Source organism: Sphaerodactylus townsendi, linkage group LG03 (assembly GCF_021028975.2).
Source record: "Sphaerodactylus townsendi isolate TG3544 linkage group LG03, MPM_Stown_v2.3, whole genome shotgun sequence".
Taxonomy (NCBI): Eukaryota; Metazoa; Chordata; class Lepidosauria; order Squamata; family Sphaerodactylidae; genus Sphaerodactylus; species Sphaerodactylus townsendi.
Genome location: NC_059427.1, coordinates 109,376,827 through 109,400,533, shown reverse-complemented (window position 1 = coordinate 109,400,533; position 23,707 = coordinate 109,376,827). Strand labels below are relative to the sequence as shown.

Genomic DNA, 23,707 nt, shown 5'->3' with positions numbered 1-23,707 from the left:
AACAATCTTTCGATAACCTGTTTGACCATTCATTGACCTGTCTGTGGCTGTTTGGCAGGCAGCTTCACTGTGTTCCTTTCTAATAGCACTATGCAGCACAACCAGCTTTTCCTGAACCCATGGCTGCTGTTTTTCTTGCTATGACACTGGAAGGTTTTTTGAAGTATTTTTAAAGTAATTTCTACTGCGAGATTGCAACGTAGCATTCCAACAAGGTTTTGCCCTGGTAACTAGAGTCCCTACTTTCATTTTTTAAAAACAGGCCTCTAGCCCCTTTCAATGCAGAGTTATAAGGAGAAGTGTACTGCTTACACCATTCTCCTTTAACAACAGTGAAAAGGTGCTCAATAGTTCAAAAAAAGTTGGGACATAAGCAATTTTGGCAGTACAGCATTAGAACGTTAGATTACTGTTATTAGATTACTTCAAAAACGTTCATGGAAATTGAAAAACACAGGAAAAATGGAGGCTTGCTATGTGGATGGTGTCATAGATAGCTAAATTAGTCCATTATGTAAATAATTAATTGCTGTGTTTTAAAATATATAATCTTACCCTCTGGTGTTCATAACTAAAGTAGTCTTTAGTTAATGACTTGCCAATCTACATGGATCAACAGCATTTTGAACATGCACAGTGTTGACTAAAAACCAGTGCCAAGCTGTTGGCAGGCATTCAAGTTGTTCACTGCCAGACCAGGTGATTGGCTTCAAAGCTGATCATCTCATTCAAAGATGTCATGTGCAAATTTTGAACATATTTGACATGAAATTCGTAACAACTCTAGTTTCCATCAGTAGCTAGAGAAAACAACTTCAGTGCGGTGTTTATTCATGGAAGCAGCTGCTTTTGCTTACCAGGGAAGAACAGCCTCTCCCAGAGTAAGCAAAGTCAGATGTCTTCCCGAAAGCTGGAAGCAGATGCTGGCCAGGAGCCTGACAGGGCATTATGAGCAGAAGCAGTGGCTTATTCTGGTCTTCCTCCCTTTCAGCACAAGGTAAGGTAGTTAAGTCAGTCAGCCAGCTCTGCTCTCTTCCACAGAGTTCCAAAATAAACAGGACACACTGATGCACATGGTAACTGTATTGGTTCTCAGAGTTCAAGAAACCAGAGAACACACAGTTATCACCCTTGAAGGAGAGATATAGGGAACAATCCTCAGCAGAAACTCAGACGGAAGTCCTATTTTGTTCTGTGGGGCTTACTCCTAGGAAAGAAGTGTTTTAAGGATTGCAGCCAGAGCCATTCCTTTGGTCTATTAAAGTTCATACATTTACCATCCAGTACCAGTTCACCTCTCCTTAATCTGTGCTCTGTGTGTGTGTGTGTGTGTGTGTGTGTGTGTGTGTGTGTGTGTGTGTGTGTGTGAGAGAGAGAGAGAGAGAGAGAGAGAGAGAGAGAGAGAGAGAGGGAATGTCAGCTGAAAGTCACCTTGAGTTACTATCTAGGGCAAAAAAAGGCAGCATAAAAATATTGTAATAAATAAAGTGAAAATCAACAAGCACAGGATTCTACTGTATGAGTTAGGTCTAAGAAGGATGTACATGTAGTAAATGGTTTGCTGGGAGACGTCTAGGTATAGTGCTGTATAAGCATGGGTGGAACCCTGATATTACTTTGGGGGGCAATGAGAAAAGCCATATGGGCATATCTAGTTTAGCCACAAACAGCCACATGCATTATGGAGCAAGCAACAGCCTGAGAAAAGGTTACATAGTCAACTGCCTCCATTCAATAAAGGTCACATCAAAGGCTGGAGGAAGCATTTTTCAGATATGCTATGAACAGCCCCATTGGAACAGGGGCAAAAGGTAGGGTACAAGGCCCACTACACTTCGATACAGCATGCAAAGGTGGGAAGGACAGTCATCCTTTCGCATTCTTGAGCTCTGCTGATGCTTTTATCTCCATCTAGTGTCCACAGGCAGTACTGCACGAATCATGATGCCCTCACCACCACCCACAAAGACATAGGAAATGGAGTGACCAGGCATTCCCTTTAAAGCCAGTACTGGGGTCCTGCTTATAATGCTGCCTGCTTCAGGCAGGTTGCAGCTGAACCCACCAGCTACTTGCTCATATCTGAGCTGTGCCCACCCCCAGCCTGCCAGTCAAACTAGCAATGAAGGAAACATTACTGCGAAATGGAACTGGAAAGGAGGGACGTACTGGACTCTCGGAAGCTCCCTGCAGGCAGCACCAGTTGGACAGGAAGAGAAAAAGAGAGAGAGTTACCCGGTTGGCCAAGGCCAATAATGAAATACAAGACATTGCTGAGACCCTTCCTGAGGCATCGACTGGTGAGGTGAATGAGGACCTGGTCCCACAGCCAATTTGCTTGGCCTCTTTTTCCCAGCGCCTCAAGCTTAGGAAGGTTCCTGTTTGAGAAGCTGTTATGAATGGTGGTGGAAAGTGCCATCAAATCACATCTGACTTAGGACAACCCCACTTAGTTTTCGAGGCAAGAGATGTTCAGAGGTGGTTTGCCATTGCCTGCTTCTGCATAGCAACCCTGGACATCCTTGATGGCCTCCCATCCAAACGCTAACCAGATCTAATTCTGTTTAGCTTCTGAGGTATGATGAGACTGGACTAGCCTGGACCATCCGCGTCAGGGCCAGTTACTAATATTAGTCTCAGAAAGAGGGATTCCAGACAGTCCTTTGGCTTTTTAGTTTCTTCTTCCCACACTTTCAATAACATAGAACTCTTATGTGTGTATTTACACATCACTCTAATCCAAACTGAAACCTCAAAAACTTGTAGAACACATCAGAGGTGAGTGGTGGTATCTTACCTGGGGAGTTGAACACAGGGGGAGAGGCAGGATTGAAGCCCACAGACTCAGCAATGAGTGTGTTGTAGGGACTGGTCCCGCCCCGTGTCTGCAGCACGGGGTTGGTCAGCAGGTGGTTCCCCATTGTACCTGTAAGAGGTAGTACAGGTGAGAGCATTAGCATTGCCCAATTACAGCACTCTCCAAATCTGCAGTGGGTTAAGAGCTAAGGGGGCAAAGAGGAGAATGAAAAACATTGTGAGGAAAGCTAGATTGGAAATCGCCAATTTGGAGGTCTCCTTGCTGAGGAGGAGACTCACTAGAGGAATTTAATACAGCTAGGAGGGCTGTGATTTAATAACTGTTAAGTTAAGGGGGTGCTCAAGGTAGGTGAGGAGCTCTGCTATCTTTGTGGGTTCAACTGGAGCTTATGTCCCCCTCCATATAGTTGTGGAGGAACGTAATCTTCCTTTGGTTCAGGAAAACCAGAGGCGTATCTAGGAAAAATTGAGCCAGGGCCAAAGTTCTCCATCCACCCACCCCTTGGTGCTTCCCTCAGCGGGGGGATCCTACCTGTGGGGTAGAGGGCAGCGGCGGCCAGGAGGAGCAGGGGGGCGAGCCCGGGTGGTGGCAGGGGTGGTGCTGGTGTCTGGCTGGGACGCCCCCTCTCCCGCCACGAAGGATCTGGGTGACATTCACACAGCAAAGGTCCAGTGGAGGTCAGGACTGTGTGCGGTGCTGCAAACGGGGTTTGTTTGGTGGTGCAAAGCTCGGGGCTGGGGAAGGGCTCCTGCAAAGCTCCCCTTGTGAGCTGCTCCTTAGGTGTAGTGTTTAAGTGCAGATGCTGCTCGTAGTGTGGTGGTGGGAGGTTGCAACAGGGTTTGCCTAAGCCTGCTCTGGTCAGGTGTGAAGCATTAGCTGAGTCCCACCCTTGCTGGACTTTGCAGCCACCCAAACAAGTTCTGTTGAGTTCGTTCTTTAAGCAGACTGGCCTTCTGATTCTCGGCTTGCGAGGAAACTACCTGCAGGTGGTGGGGGAGGGGGCGCTGGTGAGGCCTGTGTGGAAGGAATCCTCTCCTGTGGCCCCCGGTAATCATGTCTTCCTTCGGGGACACCTGGTTGGGCCGCCGATCACTCCTGAGGGGCGTGGGGGTGATTTTGCACCCATCACATGATTAAATAAGTGGCACCCACATGTCACTCTGGCAAGTACACGTGTGAGGAGAACAGTAATTAAAAGTGTTACAAAAGAGGGACTGCTCACCTCGATTAAGGGTAGGAGTACTGTTGAGGTCACCTGCCATGAAGCTGGACTCAGTTTGTTTTCTTACAGTATCATTCCACATTCTCCGGATCCGGCTCTGAAAAGACATCCCCATTCTGGGTTCAGCAAGGCTGGCTATTTCTGTTCAATTAATCCTTTGATCAATCCCTGGTTCTCCAGATTACCTCTGAGGCCTTGAGTTCAGAAATCCAACCCCACTGCTCAAACATACCTGGGTACCAGTGTAGTAACGGTTGTTGCTGCGGATGGCTGAGGTCTTAAGGGAGCCTAGAGTAGCCCCTGGTGGACTTCGTAAGCAGCAAGATGCATGTCGCAGACATTTGCTAAATTCCCGGTGAACCTGGTGGAGTTGTAGGAAGGAAATTCAAGGGAGGGGGGAATACAAGAGACATACATGGTCTTAACTGTGTGCAGCATTTCATTCTTGCTCTGCAGGTACCTCTCTCTGGTTCAATCCTTGCACAAGACTATGGTCAAAATTAGTTAGGCTGCCTAAATGATTAATGGTTAACGTTTTTTATCCAGTATACCAGTCAGTTTATTTTTACTGGTAAGATTATAAATACAGATCCATTTAATACTTAATTCTGATATGGTCTATATTTGATTTTGATTATATTAGTCAATATGTCTATTCATTAAATGTAAATTAAAATAATTGTTATGTTTGCTTATTTTTTATCTTTAACTTTTTTTCCCTGTATTTCTTTAGTTGGAAAAATAAAAATTATTTTGATTTAAAAAATCCTTGCACAATACCCTTCAATTGGGTTCCCAACATCCTCCATAGCCAATGATTCTCAGTTCTGTTTGGAAGCCCCTATAATCCTAGTCACACATCCAAGACCTGCAGCAATCCTGGCTTCCATAAAGCTCAATCCCCAGAGCTTTGTGATTCCACTCTCTGCACTGAGCACTTGACACCCATGTCCCATCATTTTGCATACAAGGTCCCATAGTTCTCCTGAACAAGGCCTAGCCTTTCTGGCGTCCTTCAGTTCTGACCCATGGTTACCCACCTTTTTTTGCAGTGCACAATGGAACACGAAGATGAACATGCCCTGGAAAGCATTGAAGGTAGTGAAGAGATAGGCCATGACAATAGACTCCTTGTTGATGAACAGGAGGCCAAATGCCCAGGTGAGGCCCAGGAGGAAAAGGAGAGTGATGGCCCCAAGTGCCCAAGACCTGTAGAGGGTGACACCAGCAGGTTTAGGGTGAATATACCTGGCAAAGTCAAGTTGTAGCACTGCTGTTATGCTGAAGACAGAGGTATTTCCCTCCAGGAGTGGGTATAGGTCTTTTGCCACTGAGCATGATCTACTTCTTCCTGCCCTGATCTCAATACAGACCATGTAAGTACATTAAATTCCATCACTGATTTTTCATCCCTGCCACAAGTTTTTGGCTTTTAAGAAGAAGAGTTTGGATTTTTATCCCCCCTTTTTCTCCTGCAGGAGACTCAAAGGGGCTTACAATCTCCTTGCCCTTCCCCCCTCACAACAAACACCCTGTGAGATAGGTGGGGCTGAGAGAGTTCCGAGAAGCTGTGACTAGCCCAAGGTCACCCAGCTGGCGTGTGTGTGAGTGTACAGGCTAATCTGAATTCCCCAGATAAGCCTCCACAGCTCAGGCGGCAGAGCTGGGAATCAAACCCAGTTCCTCCAGATTAGATACACGAGCTCTTAACCTCCTACGCCACTTCTGCTGCTCTTAACGCCCCCCCCCCAAAAGGATCAAAATGTTTATACTTCTACATTAAAAACTTTTGAGAAAAAAAAGTTCCTATTTTCAGGTTTTTTTAAAATTTGAAGCATTACTCATGGTGGTGGGAAAGAGAAGGAGCTTTGTCACAAGGACCCCCCAGTTAGCATTCTTGCACAGTCAGTTGGAACAGTGGGAGGGAGATGCTGGTTTCATGACTGTCACAAGGGTCAGCCAACCAGCATTCTGTACAACAGAACTCCTGGATTTCATTCAGTTGCTCCTAAGGTTCATTCAGTTTGGAAGTTCATGTGTCACCCCAAAAAGAACAAGTGTGAACCCACAGGAAGCTCTCCGCCCAAGATATATGACCTAATCTTTAATGCAACTGACCTCTCCTACCAGCAAGGAAGCCACCTGCAGAGCATGGCTGTGCTTGTAAAAGGATGCCCTTCATCCATGCTGAGAGGTAGCCTCAGATGACGTGACAGCCCTGTCTCTAGCATCTTACATCGCAAAAGCCCTCGTGAACTGCACAAGAAAATGTCCTGAGACATTTAAGCCGCGAGAAAAATGCTGCTAGTACACGGAGTGGCAGCACACTATACATCAAATGTTTACAGTCTGTGCCGCCATACTGCATTTCCTTGTCCACCTGCCTCTGACGACAAAAAGGGAACGGGAAGTTATTCCCTTCGTCACTACTCCCCTCACTCCCCAGTACTGTCTTCATTTATGCATTTATTCACTGCTTCTTAAAATTAGCAACATAAAAACAAAAAACCCAACAGTATATAAATAAAACTATTTTCCAATTAAGGCTTGAAACCCTTTTCAAATTTGCTTAAATCTCACTGATTACTGGAATTTAAGAAGAGCCCAGCTGGACTAGACCAGATGTTCATCTTTTATTTCCACAATAGCCCTGTGAGATAGGTTAGCCCAGGGGTAGGAAACCTGAGGCTCGAGAGCCGCATGCGGCTCTTCTGCCCTTGCACTGCGGCTCCATGAGCCAAGCCGCTGACCCCATCCTTGCCTGCCCTGCAGGGTGGGCGTACCAACTGCCCGCGGCCGGCTGGGCCGCGCCACGGGCTTCCCCTCTCGCCTGCCCCGTTGGAGCGGGGCGGGCGCTTTCCCGGTAGTCGGTGAGGCTGAGCCGCTGGCCCCATCCTTGTCCGCCCTGCAGGCAGCAGGGCGTACATATCCATGCGCTTCTCAGAATATATATAGTGTTATCTTTATTTTAAACGTCAAAAATTATTTGCAGCTCCAAGTGTTTTCTTTTCCCATGGAAAACGGGTCCAAATGGCTCTTTGAGTGTTAAAGGTTCCCTACCCTTGGGTTAGGCTATGTCTGGTCCAATCGCCCAGGATGCTTTCATGGCTGAATGGGGAACCTTCCTACAAGCCCCTTTTGAACCATTTCTCCCCTTCCTGGAGGGGGACACGCAACCACTGCTCTACACTATTACAACAGAAAACAATAAGAAAGTTGGGGAGGGGGAAGCAGCAAACAGCATGTGGGAAGGGGGGGGGGTTATATTTTCACATAGTCCACTATGGGTGACTTTATCATAGGTATGTATTTAAATAATGGGCTGTAGGCCTCTAGTTACGAAGGACCGCATATAGCCAGCAGTGATTTTGCTGGCTTCTGTCAGTGTCCGATGACGTTTGGGTGGGTTAACTTAGCTGAAGGAATGTCCTGTAGTTACAGAAGGACCATGTATATATTTTAGTATTTAGTATTTTAGTACCAGTGTCTATAATTGTGAGCAATAATGGGCAAATTTTGTATGCTGATTTTGTATGTTTATTTTATGCCAATAGAAGAGCTGTACTGGTCTGAAAGGACATATATAGCCAGCAGTGATTTTGCTGGCTTCTGTCAGTGTCCGATGACGTTTGGGTGGGTTAACTTAGCTGAAGGAATGTCCTGTAGTTACAGAAGGACCATGTATATATTTTAGTATTTAGTATTTTAGTACCAGTGTCTATAATTGTGAGCAATAATGGGCAAATTTTGTATGCTGATTTTGTATGTTTATTTTATGCCAATAAAGGCTTGTACTAGTTACGAAGGACATAGGGTTTTAATGCTCAGCACTGGCTCTTTCTGCACAGCACAAATAAAACGTTTCAAGGATGGGGGAAAGTGTTTTGGGGCTGAAATCTGCACAGTTTTTTTCCCCCAAGATGTCTTCAGGACATTTTATTTCTGCTCAACCCAGGCTTTGTGAAAGTGCTAAACTAGCAATTTTTTTGCCAAGTCAGCTGATTCTCATATTGTATGTTCATGTCTTTGAAGCCAGCTCATTGAATTTTTTTAAAAATGGGAAAACTATATATTCCTGAGTTGAACCACGTGCTTTTTGAGCTAAAAAAAGGAAGCATGGGCATGATGTGTGCAGAGGAAACGACCCGGGCAACTTTAGTAAATGGTGAGCACAACAGAGGTGTCAAGCAGCAGAAAATGAAAGTGAGAGCTTTTTTGATTGGGCAGGAGAAATAAATCACTCTTTCCTCAGATGCTTGATTTTATTTTGTCCTATCCAGACAAAAAAAGAGGAGATGGGTCTTTTAAAGATATTCCCAGGATGTCTTATTTTGGTTGTACAGAGGACCATTGTTAATTTGTGTAGAACTGCCTGTTTTACTTTTGAGATCATTACCCTCTGCTTTCACTTGCTTGCTTAAAAAACACATTTTAACAAAGAAATCCTGTAAGTTGTATATCTATCTACCACTTTTCCCTACCACTCATCATCCAAATGTTATATTGGTGTTTAGCAGGGGGTCGCCACACACAATTTAATATGTGTGGGTGTTTCAAAATGCCAGCAGTGTAACCAAGAGAATGTACGAAGAGTTGTGCTTTAGAACCAAAGGGTTGGCTCCAGGGATCTGTCAGCAGGAAGTGCTGGTGGTTGTGAACTCTCCTCCATCCAGAAATACCTTCTGCCTTTGAGAACAATAATTCACAGGGTTGTGTGACCTGGGCAGAGTAACAGCCATGTGGGTCAGCAGCCCACAATGAAGGGGACAAAGGTGAAGAAATCACTCCCCTCTTCTGTCACTAGAACTATGCTGATGGAAGAGGGAGTAATTTTGCCTCCTCCCTCCTCTTCACTGTAGCCCACCAACACTTATGACTACTAACTCCAAGCAGGTTCTGCACCCCTGAGGAATCAACCTTCCTAGAAGTGGGGAAATCAAGGGAGATCCAAGACCCTTGAATGACAGCATCACTGGATCCAACCCAAAGAATTACAGTCCTTCAAGTAAATCAAATGATCACTGCCTGGAAATTCTCTTAGGTTTCTTTGTTTTTAAATTATTATTATTAGCATTATGCTAGAGCTAACTCCAGTCTGTGCTCTAGCACAATATTCTGTTTCTACATAAAGCACAGGCAAGATAGCCTTGCTGCGTGAGGTGGAATAACATTTCCAGTCCTTTAAAAACAATAAAATTAATGGGCACTCCTGCAGTGAACAGGAAAAACTTGACAGATCCAAGAAATTATTTTTTTAAAGAGAGGAAGAACTTTACAAAATCGCAGGTTACCAATGCAGTCGTGATGGATTGGACTGGTGGGAGGGATGACAGGATTCATGACATTCAGCACTTTTAGAAAAAGCTCCAGGAGCGCAACCATTTGTGAAATATGATAGGGGACTGCTCAGACACGTAATGAATGAAAAAAATGGTCACCCAATGGTACAAGTATGCTCCATCACTCACCAGCAGTGAGATCACAGATGGGGTCCAACAGGTGCCCATGAGACTGAGGCAACCACATAGCATCCAGCAGACATGCTGACTGAGATCTGAGTGGCAGAGGTGTATCGTGGGGAAATGGCGCCCAGAGACATCCCCTTCTCTGGGCACCCGCCTGTGTCCCCCATGGAGGCCGGGGGTGGGGTGGGGCAACATGGGGCCGAGTGCCACTGAGCTCCGCCCCCCGGCCTCCATGCAGGCTGGCAGAGCCTGAGGAGGTCAAAAGCTGGCCTGCACGGAGGTGGGGCTCGGCGGTGGCGTGTGCCCAGGGACATGGGTGACCCCATGTCCCTTTAGGCCGTTCACCTCTACTGAGCAGTCAACCTATAAATTTGGTGGCACATCTGTCTCTGGGAAATTGGGTTACCACTGAATGATTACAAAGTGATGGGAAAACAACATGATTTGCAATGAAGAATTGCAACAGGTAATATGTGTGCGCTTAACACTTTCCTCCCTTTCCCCTTGCAAACTTCTAGTTTAACCCCTTCCAGGAAACATGTATCTGAAACTCTGGGAGAAAAGCAGCTGAAGGGAACGGATTGCATGTGAGAAGTGGCAGCTACAAAAAGGGTTAAGCACTTTCTCTCGCCCACTGTTTTCTCACTGCACCCTTACTGTTTTGCAGCTGTTTGGTGGTGACCTGTGTTTGCTTCCAAACATCTAATTTGGCTCTCAAGCTATGACCAGCAAGTATCTTGAATATTATGCAGCTGTGTCAGTCACATCCTGGGGACCACTTTGGACCCCGTCTGCCACCAGTAATCTAGTTTAGTCCTCAGTATTGGGAAAATGTGACATCCTTGTAACAGTGATGCTGGGGGGAAAGACATTTTAATCTTCAACAGGTAAGGAATAACTTCAGATAAATGCACAATGAAATGATCCTAACTTTGCAGTTCTAACAACTAACAACTTAAAAACTAGTTTCAAATAAATGCAGATAGGATCAAACTGCAATTGTCCCTGGACTACTTTGTAATACACTTACAATCAGATCTCCTAATATTATCTCTTCAAATAGGAGGCTATCAATATTAGAAACAATGACCTGTCTATTAGTAATGTACATCAAAACTAAAACACAATGTGTTAAAATGTTTATTTCTTACTTCTGTGTTTGCTGAACAGCTTTATTTGGAAATACAATAAACCAGATAAGATTGCAAGAAGGGAGCTGCAAGAGCATGTCGACAATGACAAAATTGACTAAACTCTTCTATAAATTAATTAAGGAAAAAAACAGGATAAACCAGCATAGCAGGAGATGAGTTGTGAGCTGAACAATGGTTATATCACGGATAATACTATTAATCAGCAACAGCTCCTCTGCCAATTAAAGCTGCAATCCTACACATAGTTGATTCAGAATAAATCCCATTGAAATCAATGAGGCTTATTTTCAAGCTAACGTGGTTAGGATTATTTCTAAGTAACACAAGTGTTAATCTGAAAACAAGTTAAGATTAAAATGCAGAGAAATCAGAGACTCAAAAATAAAGCGCTCTTATTCCACCCTAAGAATGAAAATACAAAGCCCTGTGCAGCTCTGCCCGTTCCTGCGCTTCCACAGTCTTTTCCCTATCCCACCCTCTTAACTCTTATAATCAATCCTGACTGTCCCTATCGTGTCTCACTCGTGTTTGGAACTGTATTTCTCCCATGTTCTGTTCAGAATCTAGTAGCAGTGTTAATTGAACAGTAGTGCAGAATAATAAATGTTAGTAGTAGAAGTCATAGTCATTTAGAGAAAGGACAAACACTTCCAGTCAATGAATTCAACTATCACTGAAAGGGATGACAACATTAAGACACACTTTTTAAAAAAAGCTGGTTCTTAAAACTCCGTGTCTCTTTGCTCCTTGCTCCACTTGAGATGACCCGCATTACCCATTCTGCAAGTCAAGCTATCCAATCTTATGCATATTTCCTCAACAAGAAAGCATGTTTCAGTACCTCAACCACATTCCACTGGCTCAGTTACAACTCGCTTATTCTTTCTTTCGTGGCTTCATACTGAACCCTGGGAGATTCTGTGGTCTCTTTCGGTCCATATTCCTCAGCACCTTCCTCATTAACCCTAAGTACTGGTGTAGGTCACCTGCACGAGGCTAAGGTAGTTTACGTGGCTGGCAGGATTACAGAATTCTGCACTTCCATAACTTACTTAACTTTAAATTAAGGAGTGTTTTATCTTAACTGAGCATTAACAAAGGGCGTCCACCTCCTACTTGTGGATTATTCTCTATGGAAGAGTATAAAAGTCTTCCTACCCAAAACCAGATCTTGGAATCTGTTACAAGGATTTTGTATTAGGCATATGATGGGAGCTTTGCTCTTTTCTATTCATGACGGCAGTGCATGGGGCGAAGCAGTTTCAGCTGTACCATTTTCACATCTCAAGCAACCCTGTAAAGCTACTAGTGGCTTCACTGCTCACATTATGTGCAGACATGTCAGTAATGTTATTTCACAACTGAGCAGACAGGAGCTGGAGAGGACACTAAAACTCTGTGTGTCTGGGGGTGGGGGTGGGGAGGCTGTATCCACTTCTCCCTGTACACCCAGTCACAAGCAAAAAAAATCCCAGCATGCAACTGGAAAGCATGCTGAGTGAAAGTCCTCATGGCAGATGGAAGGACTGTAGTGTCACCTCTGCAGAGATGTGAGCCTGTGAGTAATGCATGGCTTCTGACAGTCTTGCATTTGCAGGCTCTTTGCTGCATAAGACTTAAAGGGGGCCACCTCTCACCTCATTTGCTAGGTGATTCAGCTGGCATCACTGCGCTCACCTGATTGAATGAAGTAGCCTAACTCTGATAATCTGAGAGGGTGAGATGGAGTAAGAGCGAATTCTCTTACATGAAAGGAATGAAAGCTGATTTTACGTGTGCCCTTGAAGTGTGGAGGTTGGGGGAGAAAAAACAGCTCATTGTTAACTGACCAGTGCCCCAGGCCCTTGATGATCAAAGAAGTGTTTCATGATATTGCCATGTATTAGTGGGCTGAGTCAACCCACTTCCTAGAATGTTAAAAGGATGGTTTGAAGCAACCCTTCGATTACTAATCTTTATAGCAAATGCTTTTTATTCCCAGCTGTGGGTTAGAAGATAAATGCTGCTGGGACTTACTGATAGTTATCTGGCTAAAGAGCTTGTCCTTTTAAACGTACAGTTGGTTGCTTTCCCTTATGAATCTTTCTTGGCCTTTCTCTCAATAAACTGCTTTAGAACAGCTAGTTACTGAAGGCACTGGATGTGAGCACTAGAAGAAAGATGTTTGAACCCAAACTAGAATGTCAGAAAGAAACAGAACACCAACTCACTTGATGTTATCCAGGCGACTGGAATCAGGCTTGAGGACAGATGTATTGCGGATCATCTTGTGCAGAGTAATCATGAGGAACACCAGGTTGATCTGGGAAAGGTGCACAGGTGTATGTGAGGCAGGGTAAGGGAATACAAAGCACAAAAGCAACTTCCTTGGCCTTTGCTGGCAGCTGTCCCAGAGCCCAACTCTGACAAAGATTCTGAGGGTACAACAGCTACCATAGTGGTTGCAGCTGGGGAGGGCAAGTTCTCTGTGTTCCAAGAAGAATGTGAGGCCTGAAGACTAAAGCAAGAACACTTGCTCTCTTACTAGTCTGCTTGTAGGCAGACTGCTTCTCAGACTGCTGAGGGAGTCCTTGTGCAAGTGTACCCAAACAATTCCTAAAGACTCACCACAATAACAAAAGAGACAGGCCCAATAAAGCTCCAGATGAAGTAGTTATCAACTCGAAGCCAGCATCTGCCAAAAGAGAGCGCAAAGGCACAGAGACTTCAGTAGACATTTCAAAGCTTGACTACTTCATAGCTTGTTGACATGAGAAAGCTCTCTCCCTAAAATCCCCTTTTCTATGAATTCCTTATTGATTCAGGTTCCTTTTCCCTGCATCATGACCACCCTCACAACATTCTGCTTCATCTCCCCCCCACCCCCACCCTCGGTTCAATAGGCCAGCTTTGTCAGCTCCATTGTGCCACTTCCCATGAACAGGCATAACTCTCTGCTAACACACTTGTGCCTTAATGCTCTTTTTGTGTCCTTAATGCTCTTTTTGCTACCTGCCGCCCTCTTAGGTCTTCTCTATACTCACGCTTTGTCGGTGCCATAGCTGCGGTAGTCAATGGCGGCAGCAATACCCACTACAAGGGCAGGGAAGCAATAGCCACCCAAGTAGTAGTACTTCTTGCGGGAGTACTCGCTCTCAAAGACCTCAAGCAGCATGAGGTAAAGGTGGATGCCTTCTAGGCACATCCAGGAGAATGCAGCAAGGAAAAAGTAGTGCAGCAGCCCCGCAAAGACAGCGCACGCAATCTGGAGGGGGGGGGGAGAAAAATCCTTTTAGCATGACACGTGTGTGTGTGCGCGCGTGCATGTGTGCAAAAACTGTTCTTGGATGGCCCTGATCTACTGCAAGACTGAATTTTCCAGCAGATATTTACCCTCTATTGCCCTTATCTTCCCTTTCCTCCATTCCATTGCTTTGCTTCCTCCCCCACTGCTGAACAGAAGGAACATGTCTTTCTTGCACATGAAAATCTTGAAAATTATTCATGTTCAGTATTAAACAACAGATAACATTTCTAAGCAAGAGGCTGCATTTTATGGCCATGTTATATACTATACAGCAGCACACCCAAATCTTGCCTCCAACAGTCTCGCCTTTTGGCTTTCCTGTTCCTCCCGGTCTTATGATCCATATGCAAGATATTCGCCACTCGCTTTTGCGTCCTGATTCAGGTTAAGAACCCATTGCAGTTTGGGTTGCTTCTCTCCAAAAAGCCTTTCATACCACTTCCTAAAACAAAGTTTTTTGCTGTGCTGATCAGGCAAGTGGACTGTGTTCTACCCCTCACGCACTGTCCTGTACTATCACATCCCTTATTTTCATTATTCTGCGGGGAGACTGCTGTTGCATACCTCATACTGAGTCTTATCAATGCCAATGAGAAAAAGCAGCTCAGTGATGAAGAGATTGATGCAGAGGTTCTTGTGGATGGTGTTGCGGTCAGTTTGCAGTCCACGCAGGAAGCAGAAGGTGGAGATACAAATGGCCAAGCAGACTAAGGAAATCACAATGCCTACCCATGTGATGACAGACAGCAGCAGTTCATTGATGCGGCCCTGGTACTGAAAGAAGAAGGTGAATGAAATAAGATCTGTATGGCTTTCCTTCCCTTCTCTTGCCATATTGCCCTCCCTCACACACAACACAGGCCATTTATACACACAGGTTATTTGCCCCTGTTCAATGCTGTTGGGAAGTGTAGCTGTTTTTGCTGAAATTGATTCTGGGGCAGCCGATTTCTCCTCCTTGCCCCGGGGGACCTTTTTATTTAAAAAAAAATTGGCACTAGCATATTGTCACATTGATATGATGTTTTACCAGTATGTGTAACAAGTTATTTGAATTCCCATTTTTTCATTTTTAAAAAGCAAGTCTCTAGCGTATTCTCTTGCGGACATATAAGGGAAAAGGCATATCTCTGCAATGGAAGATGCCAGAGCAGTGGTGGGGAACCTATGGCACTCCAGATATTCATGAACTACAATTCCCATCAGCCCCTGCCAGCTTGGTCAATTGGCCATGCTGGCAGGGGCTGATGGCAATTGTAGTCCATGAACATCTGGAGTGCCATAGGTTCCCCACCAATGTGCTAGAGACTTAAGTCTTTGAAATCCATGGTTTTTTTGGGCAGTAATGCAGAAGAAATAGCTCCTAAAATTTCATATTGGGGCCAACCACTCTCATCTTACATGGGACACATATAAGCAGCCTAAAGATACCAAGGGCTTTATAAGCGGGCGACCTTGACACGACCTATTTAGTGCAGGGAGCAGCTGTCTTCCCACTTCCCAATCTTGCACATCCCCCAACCCCCTATTTGTGATTGTTCTTACAATTTCATGATGTGCCATGAGCACAGCAAAGTTGGTGAGATGGCTGCACGCACAAGTGGTGTGGGTCTTGTTTGTCTCCACCAGACGGCAGCCCTGCGTGGACCAATAACCCATCATGGAGCGCTCCGAGTAGTTCCAGAAAGAACAATTAGCATTGAAGTGGTTCTTGTCCTATATGGAAACAAGTAGGAGTCATCAGTGATGTGGACAGTAAAGCCTGGGCAAATATAGGAGGCCTAGGCTTTGAGATAAAGGAAGATAATTGGTTACCGAGAAAAGGAAGTGAACTTTTAAGCAAGAAGAGCATACACGCCTGCAATGTTGTTGACAATATCCTTAATTGTAAAATTTTCTATGCTGAATGGTGTGCAAAGACAGACCACCAAGTGTCAGGTTGGGATGTGGAAGAGATGAGCAGTGGGCACAGTGTCCCCAAGTGTTACACTAGCCTCACCTCCAGGTGAGAAAGGGTGAAGATGACAGGGTCCATTAGGAAGACACGGCTAGATTCCTTGTTGATGGAGGCAGCAATTACTTGTGAGTTGACGACAAGCGAGGGGCTATGCTGACCAACCTCACTGCCCAGCTTGATTGTGGCATTCTCAGTAGAGAGGAAAAAACCCAAATTGTTGTAGAGAATGAAGACAACCTTGACTACCCCTGGAGAGGGAAGCAAAAGGAGATCAGGGCTGTGCCCTTGGGGTCGTTTCTCCATCCCAAGGTCTGAATCTGATTTCCAACTCACCATTACGACTGTTTTGCTTGATAGTATTCGCTGACAACTGGATGGAGTTTCTGGTAGTATAATCATGTGGAAAAATAAGTTCTGGCACTTGGCCCTCTGTATTCAGCACGGACACCTCAAGCACTGCACAGAGAGGGAGGGAAGGGTAAAATTAGCAGAGATAGGCAGAACAGCTGCCACAAGATCCAGAACAGCTTTTTAAACAAATCCTTTTTCATATTAAGCTGTATGTTCACTATCAAAAAAGAACGGAGTTCTTTGCATGTTACCTCATATTTGGAATAATGAAACAAAAAAGGGGTGATTCCATTTTAAACTCTCTTTCTTTGTGCTAATTATATTCTGTCTTCTGCATAAAATTATCTTTGGACCTATCAGGCTTTCATATCTGCTTTGTCACTGTTAACACTAGATTTGGGGATAATCTAATATGTTTTGTACATGTAACTGTGGTGAATTAGTGTGCAACAGTTCTGGTGTAGGAATCTAGCATTCTAGCTTGCTTCTTGCCTTGATTGGTTCTTTCTCCTCATTTATAAACCATTTTCACTCTCTGACTAAACAGTCTATTTTGGTTTTTTATTGCTCTGGGGTCACTTTATCGGAGCAGCAGTGACAAAAAAGGAGAGGACTGGCAGAAAACTATCCTTTCGTACTTATTTTTTTCTAAAGGCTTTGGTTAAAATTGGTACCAGAAATTAAATCTCATTTTCTGGATTTTTCCTATATGGGGAAGGTGTCACTTTAAAGATGAGCTGAAGATAATTACTGACATTTTCTGCACTGAGAATATTGTCTTGTACAACCATAATGGCCAAAATTCTCCAATAATTCTAGGCAAGCAAAGATGTCTTGTTAGGTGGCATTCTTGTCACAAAAGGGGTTGAATAACTAGGGATACCAACCTCCAGGCGGGACCTGGGGATCCCTCGCAATTACACCTCATCTCTATATTGGAGAGATCAGTATAGACCCCCCCCTCCCCGGAGAAGAGTGTGGACTGTATGGTTTTGTACCCCACTGAAGTCCCCATCCTCCCCAGAATCCATCCCCAAATCTCCAGGAGTTTCCCAACCTGGGTCTGGCAACTACCCCCAATCTCCCATTGGCAGCTGGGGGTCCTGGCAACCCTATGAATAACACTGTTTTGGCAATAGCTTTAGTAATGGTTTGTATCTAATAAGCAGTAGTGGTGGAGCCAAGTAGTGACTGTGGAAAGCCGATTTATGGTAATCCCATATGGATTTCAAAGCAAGAGACGTTCAGAGGTGATTTGCAACCCTGGGCTTCCTTGGTGGTCTATGATCCACATACTAACCAGGGCCACTCACCTGAACTTGCAAAATCTGATGAGATTGGGTTAGCCTGGGCTGTCTAAGTCAAGGCAACAAGTGGACAGTCAAGGCCTAATATGTGGGAGGCTCCAACTTGACCACAGTTGCAGAGTCTATGCCACACTATCAACAATTCTCTTGTATAAGAGCCAACCAATATCTCCTGAACACAGATGTGGAGCTACCAGGGGGCCAGGGTGAGCGTGTTGCACTAGGCGCATGCCTGGGGGGGCAGGGGTGGAAAATCGCCACCCCTGCGGCACCCCACTCCCCCATGGTGTTTCCCCCACCCCCACATTTACCTTATTGAAACAGTGTAGGCTGGAGAAGCGGCCTGTTCCTTTCAGGCTGAAAATAGCTTGGCGGGAACTACATTTCCCAGGAGACCTTGTGAGGTCTCATGGGAAGTGTAGTTCCCACCAGGCCGTTTTCAGCCTGAATGGAACAGGCTGCTTCTCCAGCCTGCACTGTTTCAATAAGGTAAGTGTTGGGGTGGGGGGGTGCCACAGAGGGGGTGGTGGGAAACACAGAGTACACACTGGGTGCACTCTGGCCCAGCTACTCCTCTGCCCGAACATGAGCAAACATGCACATATAATATTAAGTAATGAGGAGCCTGCCAGTGTGATGGACTGCTAGAGTGTGCATGTCCTTTAGGTGAGCAGAACACTCTGTAGCAAAAGCCCCCAGTGGACCAAGATAGCCATGGCAAGATGGTGTATGCACTCTTCTGTCAAGGCCAGGGGTACTCCATATAGAATCAGAGAGTTCAATTTTGTTTATTCACAATGGCACCATCACATTGTTCAAATAGTTGCTTTCCTGGAGGAACCAAGGTGATTATCTTCTGCCATCTTGAAATCAGCTCCAGAAGTTAGGAGGTGGTAATGGTACGGTTATAGTGAAGAGCAGGGGGAGGGCATGGAGTGTCCTTCCTGGATGTAGTATCTGTACAGGAAATCTGTTTGGCCAATATATCATGTAACACATATAACCCTTTGGGGAGCAGGGGGTGGAGGAGAATCCCCTACATGAATCTTGGATGCAAAGGAAGCAAAGAAAAATAGTTCCAGTGGTCATGACTCAAGGACCTTTTTTTTGGGGGGGGGGTAATAGTACCACCTCCTTTTTATGGCTTATCTTTAATATGACTCTCTTTTTTACAAGAAGGCACCAAGCAGGGACTGCAGGGCCCCTTCCTCGTTTTCTTGACATCAAGGTCAGGCCACTCAGACTCACCCACATTATCTTTGGCTGCAACAAAGCGGGCGGGCTCTTTGACGTTGTCAGCCAGTAAGAAGGCCCCCTCCTCCAAGATGTCAAGCAGCATTGTGGCTGTGTGCACCTGCTCCGTCGCATTCATGTCCTTCCATGATTCTAGTGCTTCAGGGCGCAGAAGATTGTCCACTGTCTCCACTACAGCCTGTAACGATATGGAGCTATTAGGGATTGAGAAACCCACATCCTATTCATTTGTTTTCAATCACCTTTCCTTTGGCCTTGAATTGCCTCCTTCCCTCTTGCCTTCCCTTTGATCCTGAAGGGCTGGCAAATGTATGACTTTGTGAAGCTCTCCTGTAGCATCTCTACAACCTCAACAACCTTTTCATAATAATATTATTTTCATGCAAAAAAGCACAAGTTTAACTTATTTGCAACATTCAATTCAGGTGTCTTCCTTCTTTTGTTACAAGGAGCTTAGCATTTTCTGAAGCACTCAAGAACATGACATTCATTTCCTAGACATGACACTGACTTAGGTAATGTGGTTGTGTGCATGGCACATGATGCATGCCTGCTGGATATCCCCTTCCCTTTTATTTAAAAAACCCCACTATATGCACTTCCCCACTGCCTTATTTTGTTACAGGAGTACTCATCTAACTCTTCCCACTCACAGAATTTAGGGCATCTGCCATGTTTCTTGTATGCTTGTATGAAGACCAAACTGTTTAATCTGCAACAAGGCTATTCCATTGTATCTATTATCTATCTAATATTCACAGGCTGGTTATGGTACTATTGTACAGGGAATCAGGACATGGGAGACAATAGCCAAAGGATACCATTCATAACCTCTGGATAAGCTTTCAGTCCTATGGAAGTGGTATTTTGTCTGTATTTACCCGCATGTAAAAACACATAAAAGTAATGACTAGTTTTAAAGCATTCCCTCTTTAGCAATTTTCTGATCAAGAACAACTACCAATAAGTAGCTTCTCACACTAAATTGAAATGACAGATGCCTAACATGATTATTTAACCACTCATATGAATTCTCCATAGTTTTCTGTTGGAGGGTCTTCATTTGGGAGGCCCATTCCAAGATCTCACATCAGAGCCATTTCACTGGATGGGAGAAGTGTGTCTTTCTTATTGTTCTTCTGCAGTAACTCAGAGATCCACAGCTGTGGTTTCTTTGCTTCTTGGACAGGAGTTCCTACCTAGGTTTCACACTCACCTTAATATAGTCTTTACATGTCCTTTCTCTCTTGTGCATCTGCAGAGTGCGGAATCCATACCCAGTGCAAGCAGAGGGTCAGGGGGAGAAACAGAGGGAAAAACTAATTAGAACAGAATTACTTATAGAAAGTACCCACAATTACGGGGCCATAAGACGCTATCAACCAGGAGACCAAGAACGTTTTCTGAATTAAATGATGGATTTTGTTGGCTATTTGGCATTTAAATGTTTAAGTTATTTTATTTTTGCACTCTTATCCTTATTTTCTAATTGCTTTTCTCATGTCACAAAGCAAACATAAAGCTAATGTTATTAAGATTTGAGTAGAAATATCCAAGTGATAAATAAACACACTAATTCCAATTACATTAATCAGTGAATTCTAAAACTGACAACCAGTATAAGTCAAAAGATTTTCAAGGAAGGCCCACTGAATTGAATGGAGCCATGCAGTTTGGTGGCCCGAATCTCAAAGTTATTGCTGGACACTTGAAGCATGTGGGTGTGCATTCCAGGCTCCATGCCCTTCCCTTCCCCTCTCAGTCATATCCTTCTGCCCCTCAGTGATTACAGTTCCCCAGTGCCCAGGAGCCCCAACTCTTCTTCCACATACTTTGACGCAACCCCTAGATCACTGCTTTACTGTGGATAGTAACTGTGCTTTCAAAAACTGCCCAGTAGGCAGAAATTCAGTGGATAACATTCTTCCCCACCATCACTGCAGGAATGAAATTTTAACCTATTGAATTTCTACTTGACTAATGGACAAATTGAGGTAAAAAAGGGAAGAATTATTGTATTGATATCTTAAATTTTTGTAAGTCACCCTGAGCCCAACCTCTGTTGGAAAGAGGGCAAGATATACATTTAATAAAATAAAATTGAATAAATAAACACACGGAGCCCTCTAAGATCAGGCTCCCCGGAAACATGCTCTATGCCATGCACCTTATTGTAGTTCTTGCCAGCTGACTCTCTCTCAATGGGGCGCAGGGCCTGAAGCTGGGCATCCAGAATGTCCAAGAGTTGTTCCATTAGTTTGACAGAGGAGCTGACATCTCCAGCATAGATGGCACCTCGAGTATGGCGGGCCAGCTCACTGGCAATATTGGCTGCATTCTCTCCACTCTTGATCTGCCAAGAAAGGGGACAGGAATGCACAACTGGCTTCAGTCAGACATAAAGAGTTGTGCAGGCATGAATTCTAACCCTCACTGTGAGTATGATATGCCTGACTGATGCTCACTGCAATGAAAAAGAAGGTTTTGGAGAGAAGAACAGTACCTTCTGAGCCACCTGATTGACCCATGGACTTGTGCAATTGCTAAGGTCAGGACCCCGTGGGTTCCAGATTCCAAGGGAAGCAAGACACAGGAAGGAAGCGATGCCTGTGAATAGGGAAGCAGGGGAGTGTGAGAAGAGACAGAGTCTGATTGCTTATGTACACATAGGCTATTTAATTATACATGGTTATCCACCATCTACCTCCGCCCAATGCCAGCCCACTTCTCACATCTGACTAATATAGCAAAGGACAATGCTGCTATTGACAGAAGAGCTCTATTAGCGTGGGATGGAAAAAGCAGCTCATCCTCCTGAATTTGCCATCTATGGAGTCACAGCTGCTCAGACTGCTGAAGCTTAGTAAGTGCATCAGCCATAGGAAAAGCTCAAATTAGCTAAGTCCACTTTAGTCATGAGCAAGGCTGCCCTCAGCTGCAAACTACCTTCATCTAACGGAAAAAATTGTGCTTTGCCAGAGGTCTCATTTCCCCTATTTGAACAACTGGATACACCTCCAGCTTTCAAAGAAGAAACTCCTGGGGTTGGGACATATGTAAAATATCTTTGCTTGGAGCTAGTTTACCTCGTGTGCCCTTAGGGCAAGGCCTTTCAACCAGCATGCCTTGTTGAGTGGCAGGCCACTGGACACGTCGCACCTCCTTGGCCTCACAAAAAAGCTCTGGAGAAATATGCTGATTGTTTGCTGGTGGGCGGCGGGTGCTGGGTACTAAGGCAGTGACTGGGTGTAGCTCTGTTCCCTTCTGGTTTATGGCACCAATAGGGTGGGTGGTGAGAGGTGCCTGGCGAGCTGTGGTCGTAGCGGCAGGTGAGATTGTGCTGGTGACTGTAGTGGGGCGAATAGTGGTTGTAGTGCTGATTGGTGTGGAAGTGACTGGGCCTGTAGACAGAAAGACAATTAGAAAGAGGTTTCCTCCCACACACAAACATCTCTACAATTCCATCTTTTGGCTTCCAAGGTTCTTTCACATTGTGCACATAGCAATATGAATTTTATCTCAAAGTTTCTTTCTGTATCTCACCAGACTGCAATAAGCTGGAGAATATGATCTCCCATCAGGTATCCTTAGGGCTGCTGACACAAATGTGTTATCTGTAGGAACTCTTGACAGTTTCCCCCAAAAAGCATTTGAGCTCCAAAAGCTACACCCATGGGATTAAGCAACTGCCTGTAGCTGCCTTAGACAGTGTCAGAATACTGACCTATCTAATTCTGAATTGTCCACTTGACTCCCCAAAGTCTCAGGCAGAAGATTTTTCCAGTTCTGCTACCCAAACCACTGACTGTGGAATGCTTTAAACATGTCTAAATGACTATAATTGTTATCAGGTTGTGCCAGGACGCATTTTGTTATTTCTCCTCAAAAACACCACCCCCAAGAAAGCCTCAGAATTTTTCTTTGTGAGGCACCATCAGTGAGGCCACACAAGTCAAGCCCTGGAAAGGTTGAGAGGTTCGAGTAGTGCGAAATACTCCATGAAAAGGGCAGTTGGCCTGGCAGGCCCTTGAGGCGGGAAAAGGGGGCATTGGTGGCCTTTATGACTGAGCGCCTGAGGACAGGTGAGGATGTGAAGAAAGGGTAAGTCAACAGAGGAAGAGGCAGGAAGGCCTGTCCTTCCTTTCCTTTCCTTTCCTTTCCTTTCCTTTCCTTTCCTTTCCTTTCCTTTCCTTTCCTTTCCTTTCCTTTCCTTTCCTTTCCTTTCCACATCAAAGATGGCTGGTGGAGCTCCATCATAGGCTAAGAGAGAAGAAGAACAGGATGGATGGAGCCTAAGTGATCCTTTTAACTGGAATAGCCAGTAGGTGAAGCTGGGAATGTTTGTAAGCATAGCAGGTGTTGTACCACTCTGATGTCGGCTGTTAGCAACCAAACAGCAAAATTTTGGAGTAAAAAAAAGCTAGCACCACAGCCAGGGTCTTAATGTAGTACAACAAAGTTACACTTATGATAAAGGATACGCTTTCAAGTTAAAGGATACACTTCCAAAATATCCTTAGATTCTAGAGAATCTCAGATTTTTTATATACTCATTCTTAGCTACCATGGTTGCAGCAATAGGCTTAAGATAGTAAAGGTAGAGGCTACTAAATATTCAAATACTGAAGGATCAGGGATGGGTTTCCAATTACTATAGAAGGAAGCTGTTTTTTTTTCTTTTTCCTCTGGACTTCACTACCGGTTTTCTGACTCCTTTCTACTGATAGCTAATATCTCATGAGTTACAATAATTCTTCTTGGCTATTTTTTTGCAATAATGAGAGGCACCATCTCAAAATCACTTCTGCTGGTATGCTTGAAATAATGCATCTCCTAAATCACATATTATTGGTTTTGATTAATTAGGTCAGCTAAATAATGTTTGTGCAAACT

At 44.7% G+C, this 23,707-nt stretch overlaps 1 protein-coding gene across 8 annotated transcripts in view; it reads right to left on the bottom strand.

Moving 5' to 3' along the window:
* ADGRL1 (adhesion G protein-coupled receptor L1) overlaps nucleotides 1-23,707 on the bottom strand; it is a 185,224-nt gene that overhangs the window by 9,342 nt on the left and 152,175 nt on the right. For 5 of the 8 annotated variants that reach the window (XM_048489774.1, XM_048489775.1, XM_048489776.1 and 2 more), the window contains 17 exons: nucleotides 21,901-22,215; nucleotides 21,318-21,421; nucleotides 20,982-21,167; nucleotides 20,031-20,069; nucleotides 18,809-18,992; nucleotides 16,236-16,358; nucleotides 15,945-16,150; nucleotides 15,491-15,661; nucleotides 14,510-14,719; nucleotides 13,683-13,903; nucleotides 13,267-13,333; nucleotides 12,870-12,961; nucleotides 5,081-5,249; nucleotides 4,273-4,401; nucleotides 4,041-4,137; nucleotides 2,798-2,926; nucleotides 2,170-2,187 (listed from right to left, as the gene is read on the bottom strand). In XM_048489774.1, the coding sequence (XP_048345731.1) occupies nucleotides 2,170-2,187; nucleotides 2,798-2,926; nucleotides 4,041-4,137; nucleotides 4,273-4,401; nucleotides 5,081-5,249; nucleotides 12,870-12,961; nucleotides 13,267-13,333; nucleotides 13,683-13,903; nucleotides 14,510-14,719; nucleotides 15,491-15,661; nucleotides 15,945-16,150; nucleotides 16,236-16,358; nucleotides 18,809-18,992; nucleotides 20,031-20,069; nucleotides 20,982-21,167; nucleotides 21,318-21,421; nucleotides 21,901-22,215 (2,460 nt within the window). Of the gene's footprint in view, nucleotides 1-2,138; nucleotides 2,188-2,797; nucleotides 2,927-4,040; nucleotides 4,138-4,272; nucleotides 4,402-5,080; nucleotides 5,250-12,869; nucleotides 12,962-13,266; nucleotides 13,334-13,682; nucleotides 13,904-14,509; nucleotides 14,720-15,490; nucleotides 15,662-15,944; nucleotides 16,151-16,235; nucleotides 16,359-18,808; nucleotides 18,993-20,030; nucleotides 20,070-20,981; nucleotides 21,168-21,317; nucleotides 21,422-21,900; nucleotides 22,216-23,707 lie in introns of all 8 variants that reach the window. The other 3 variants (XM_048489777.1, XM_048489781.1, XM_048489780.1) reach the window with 2 other exon arrangements.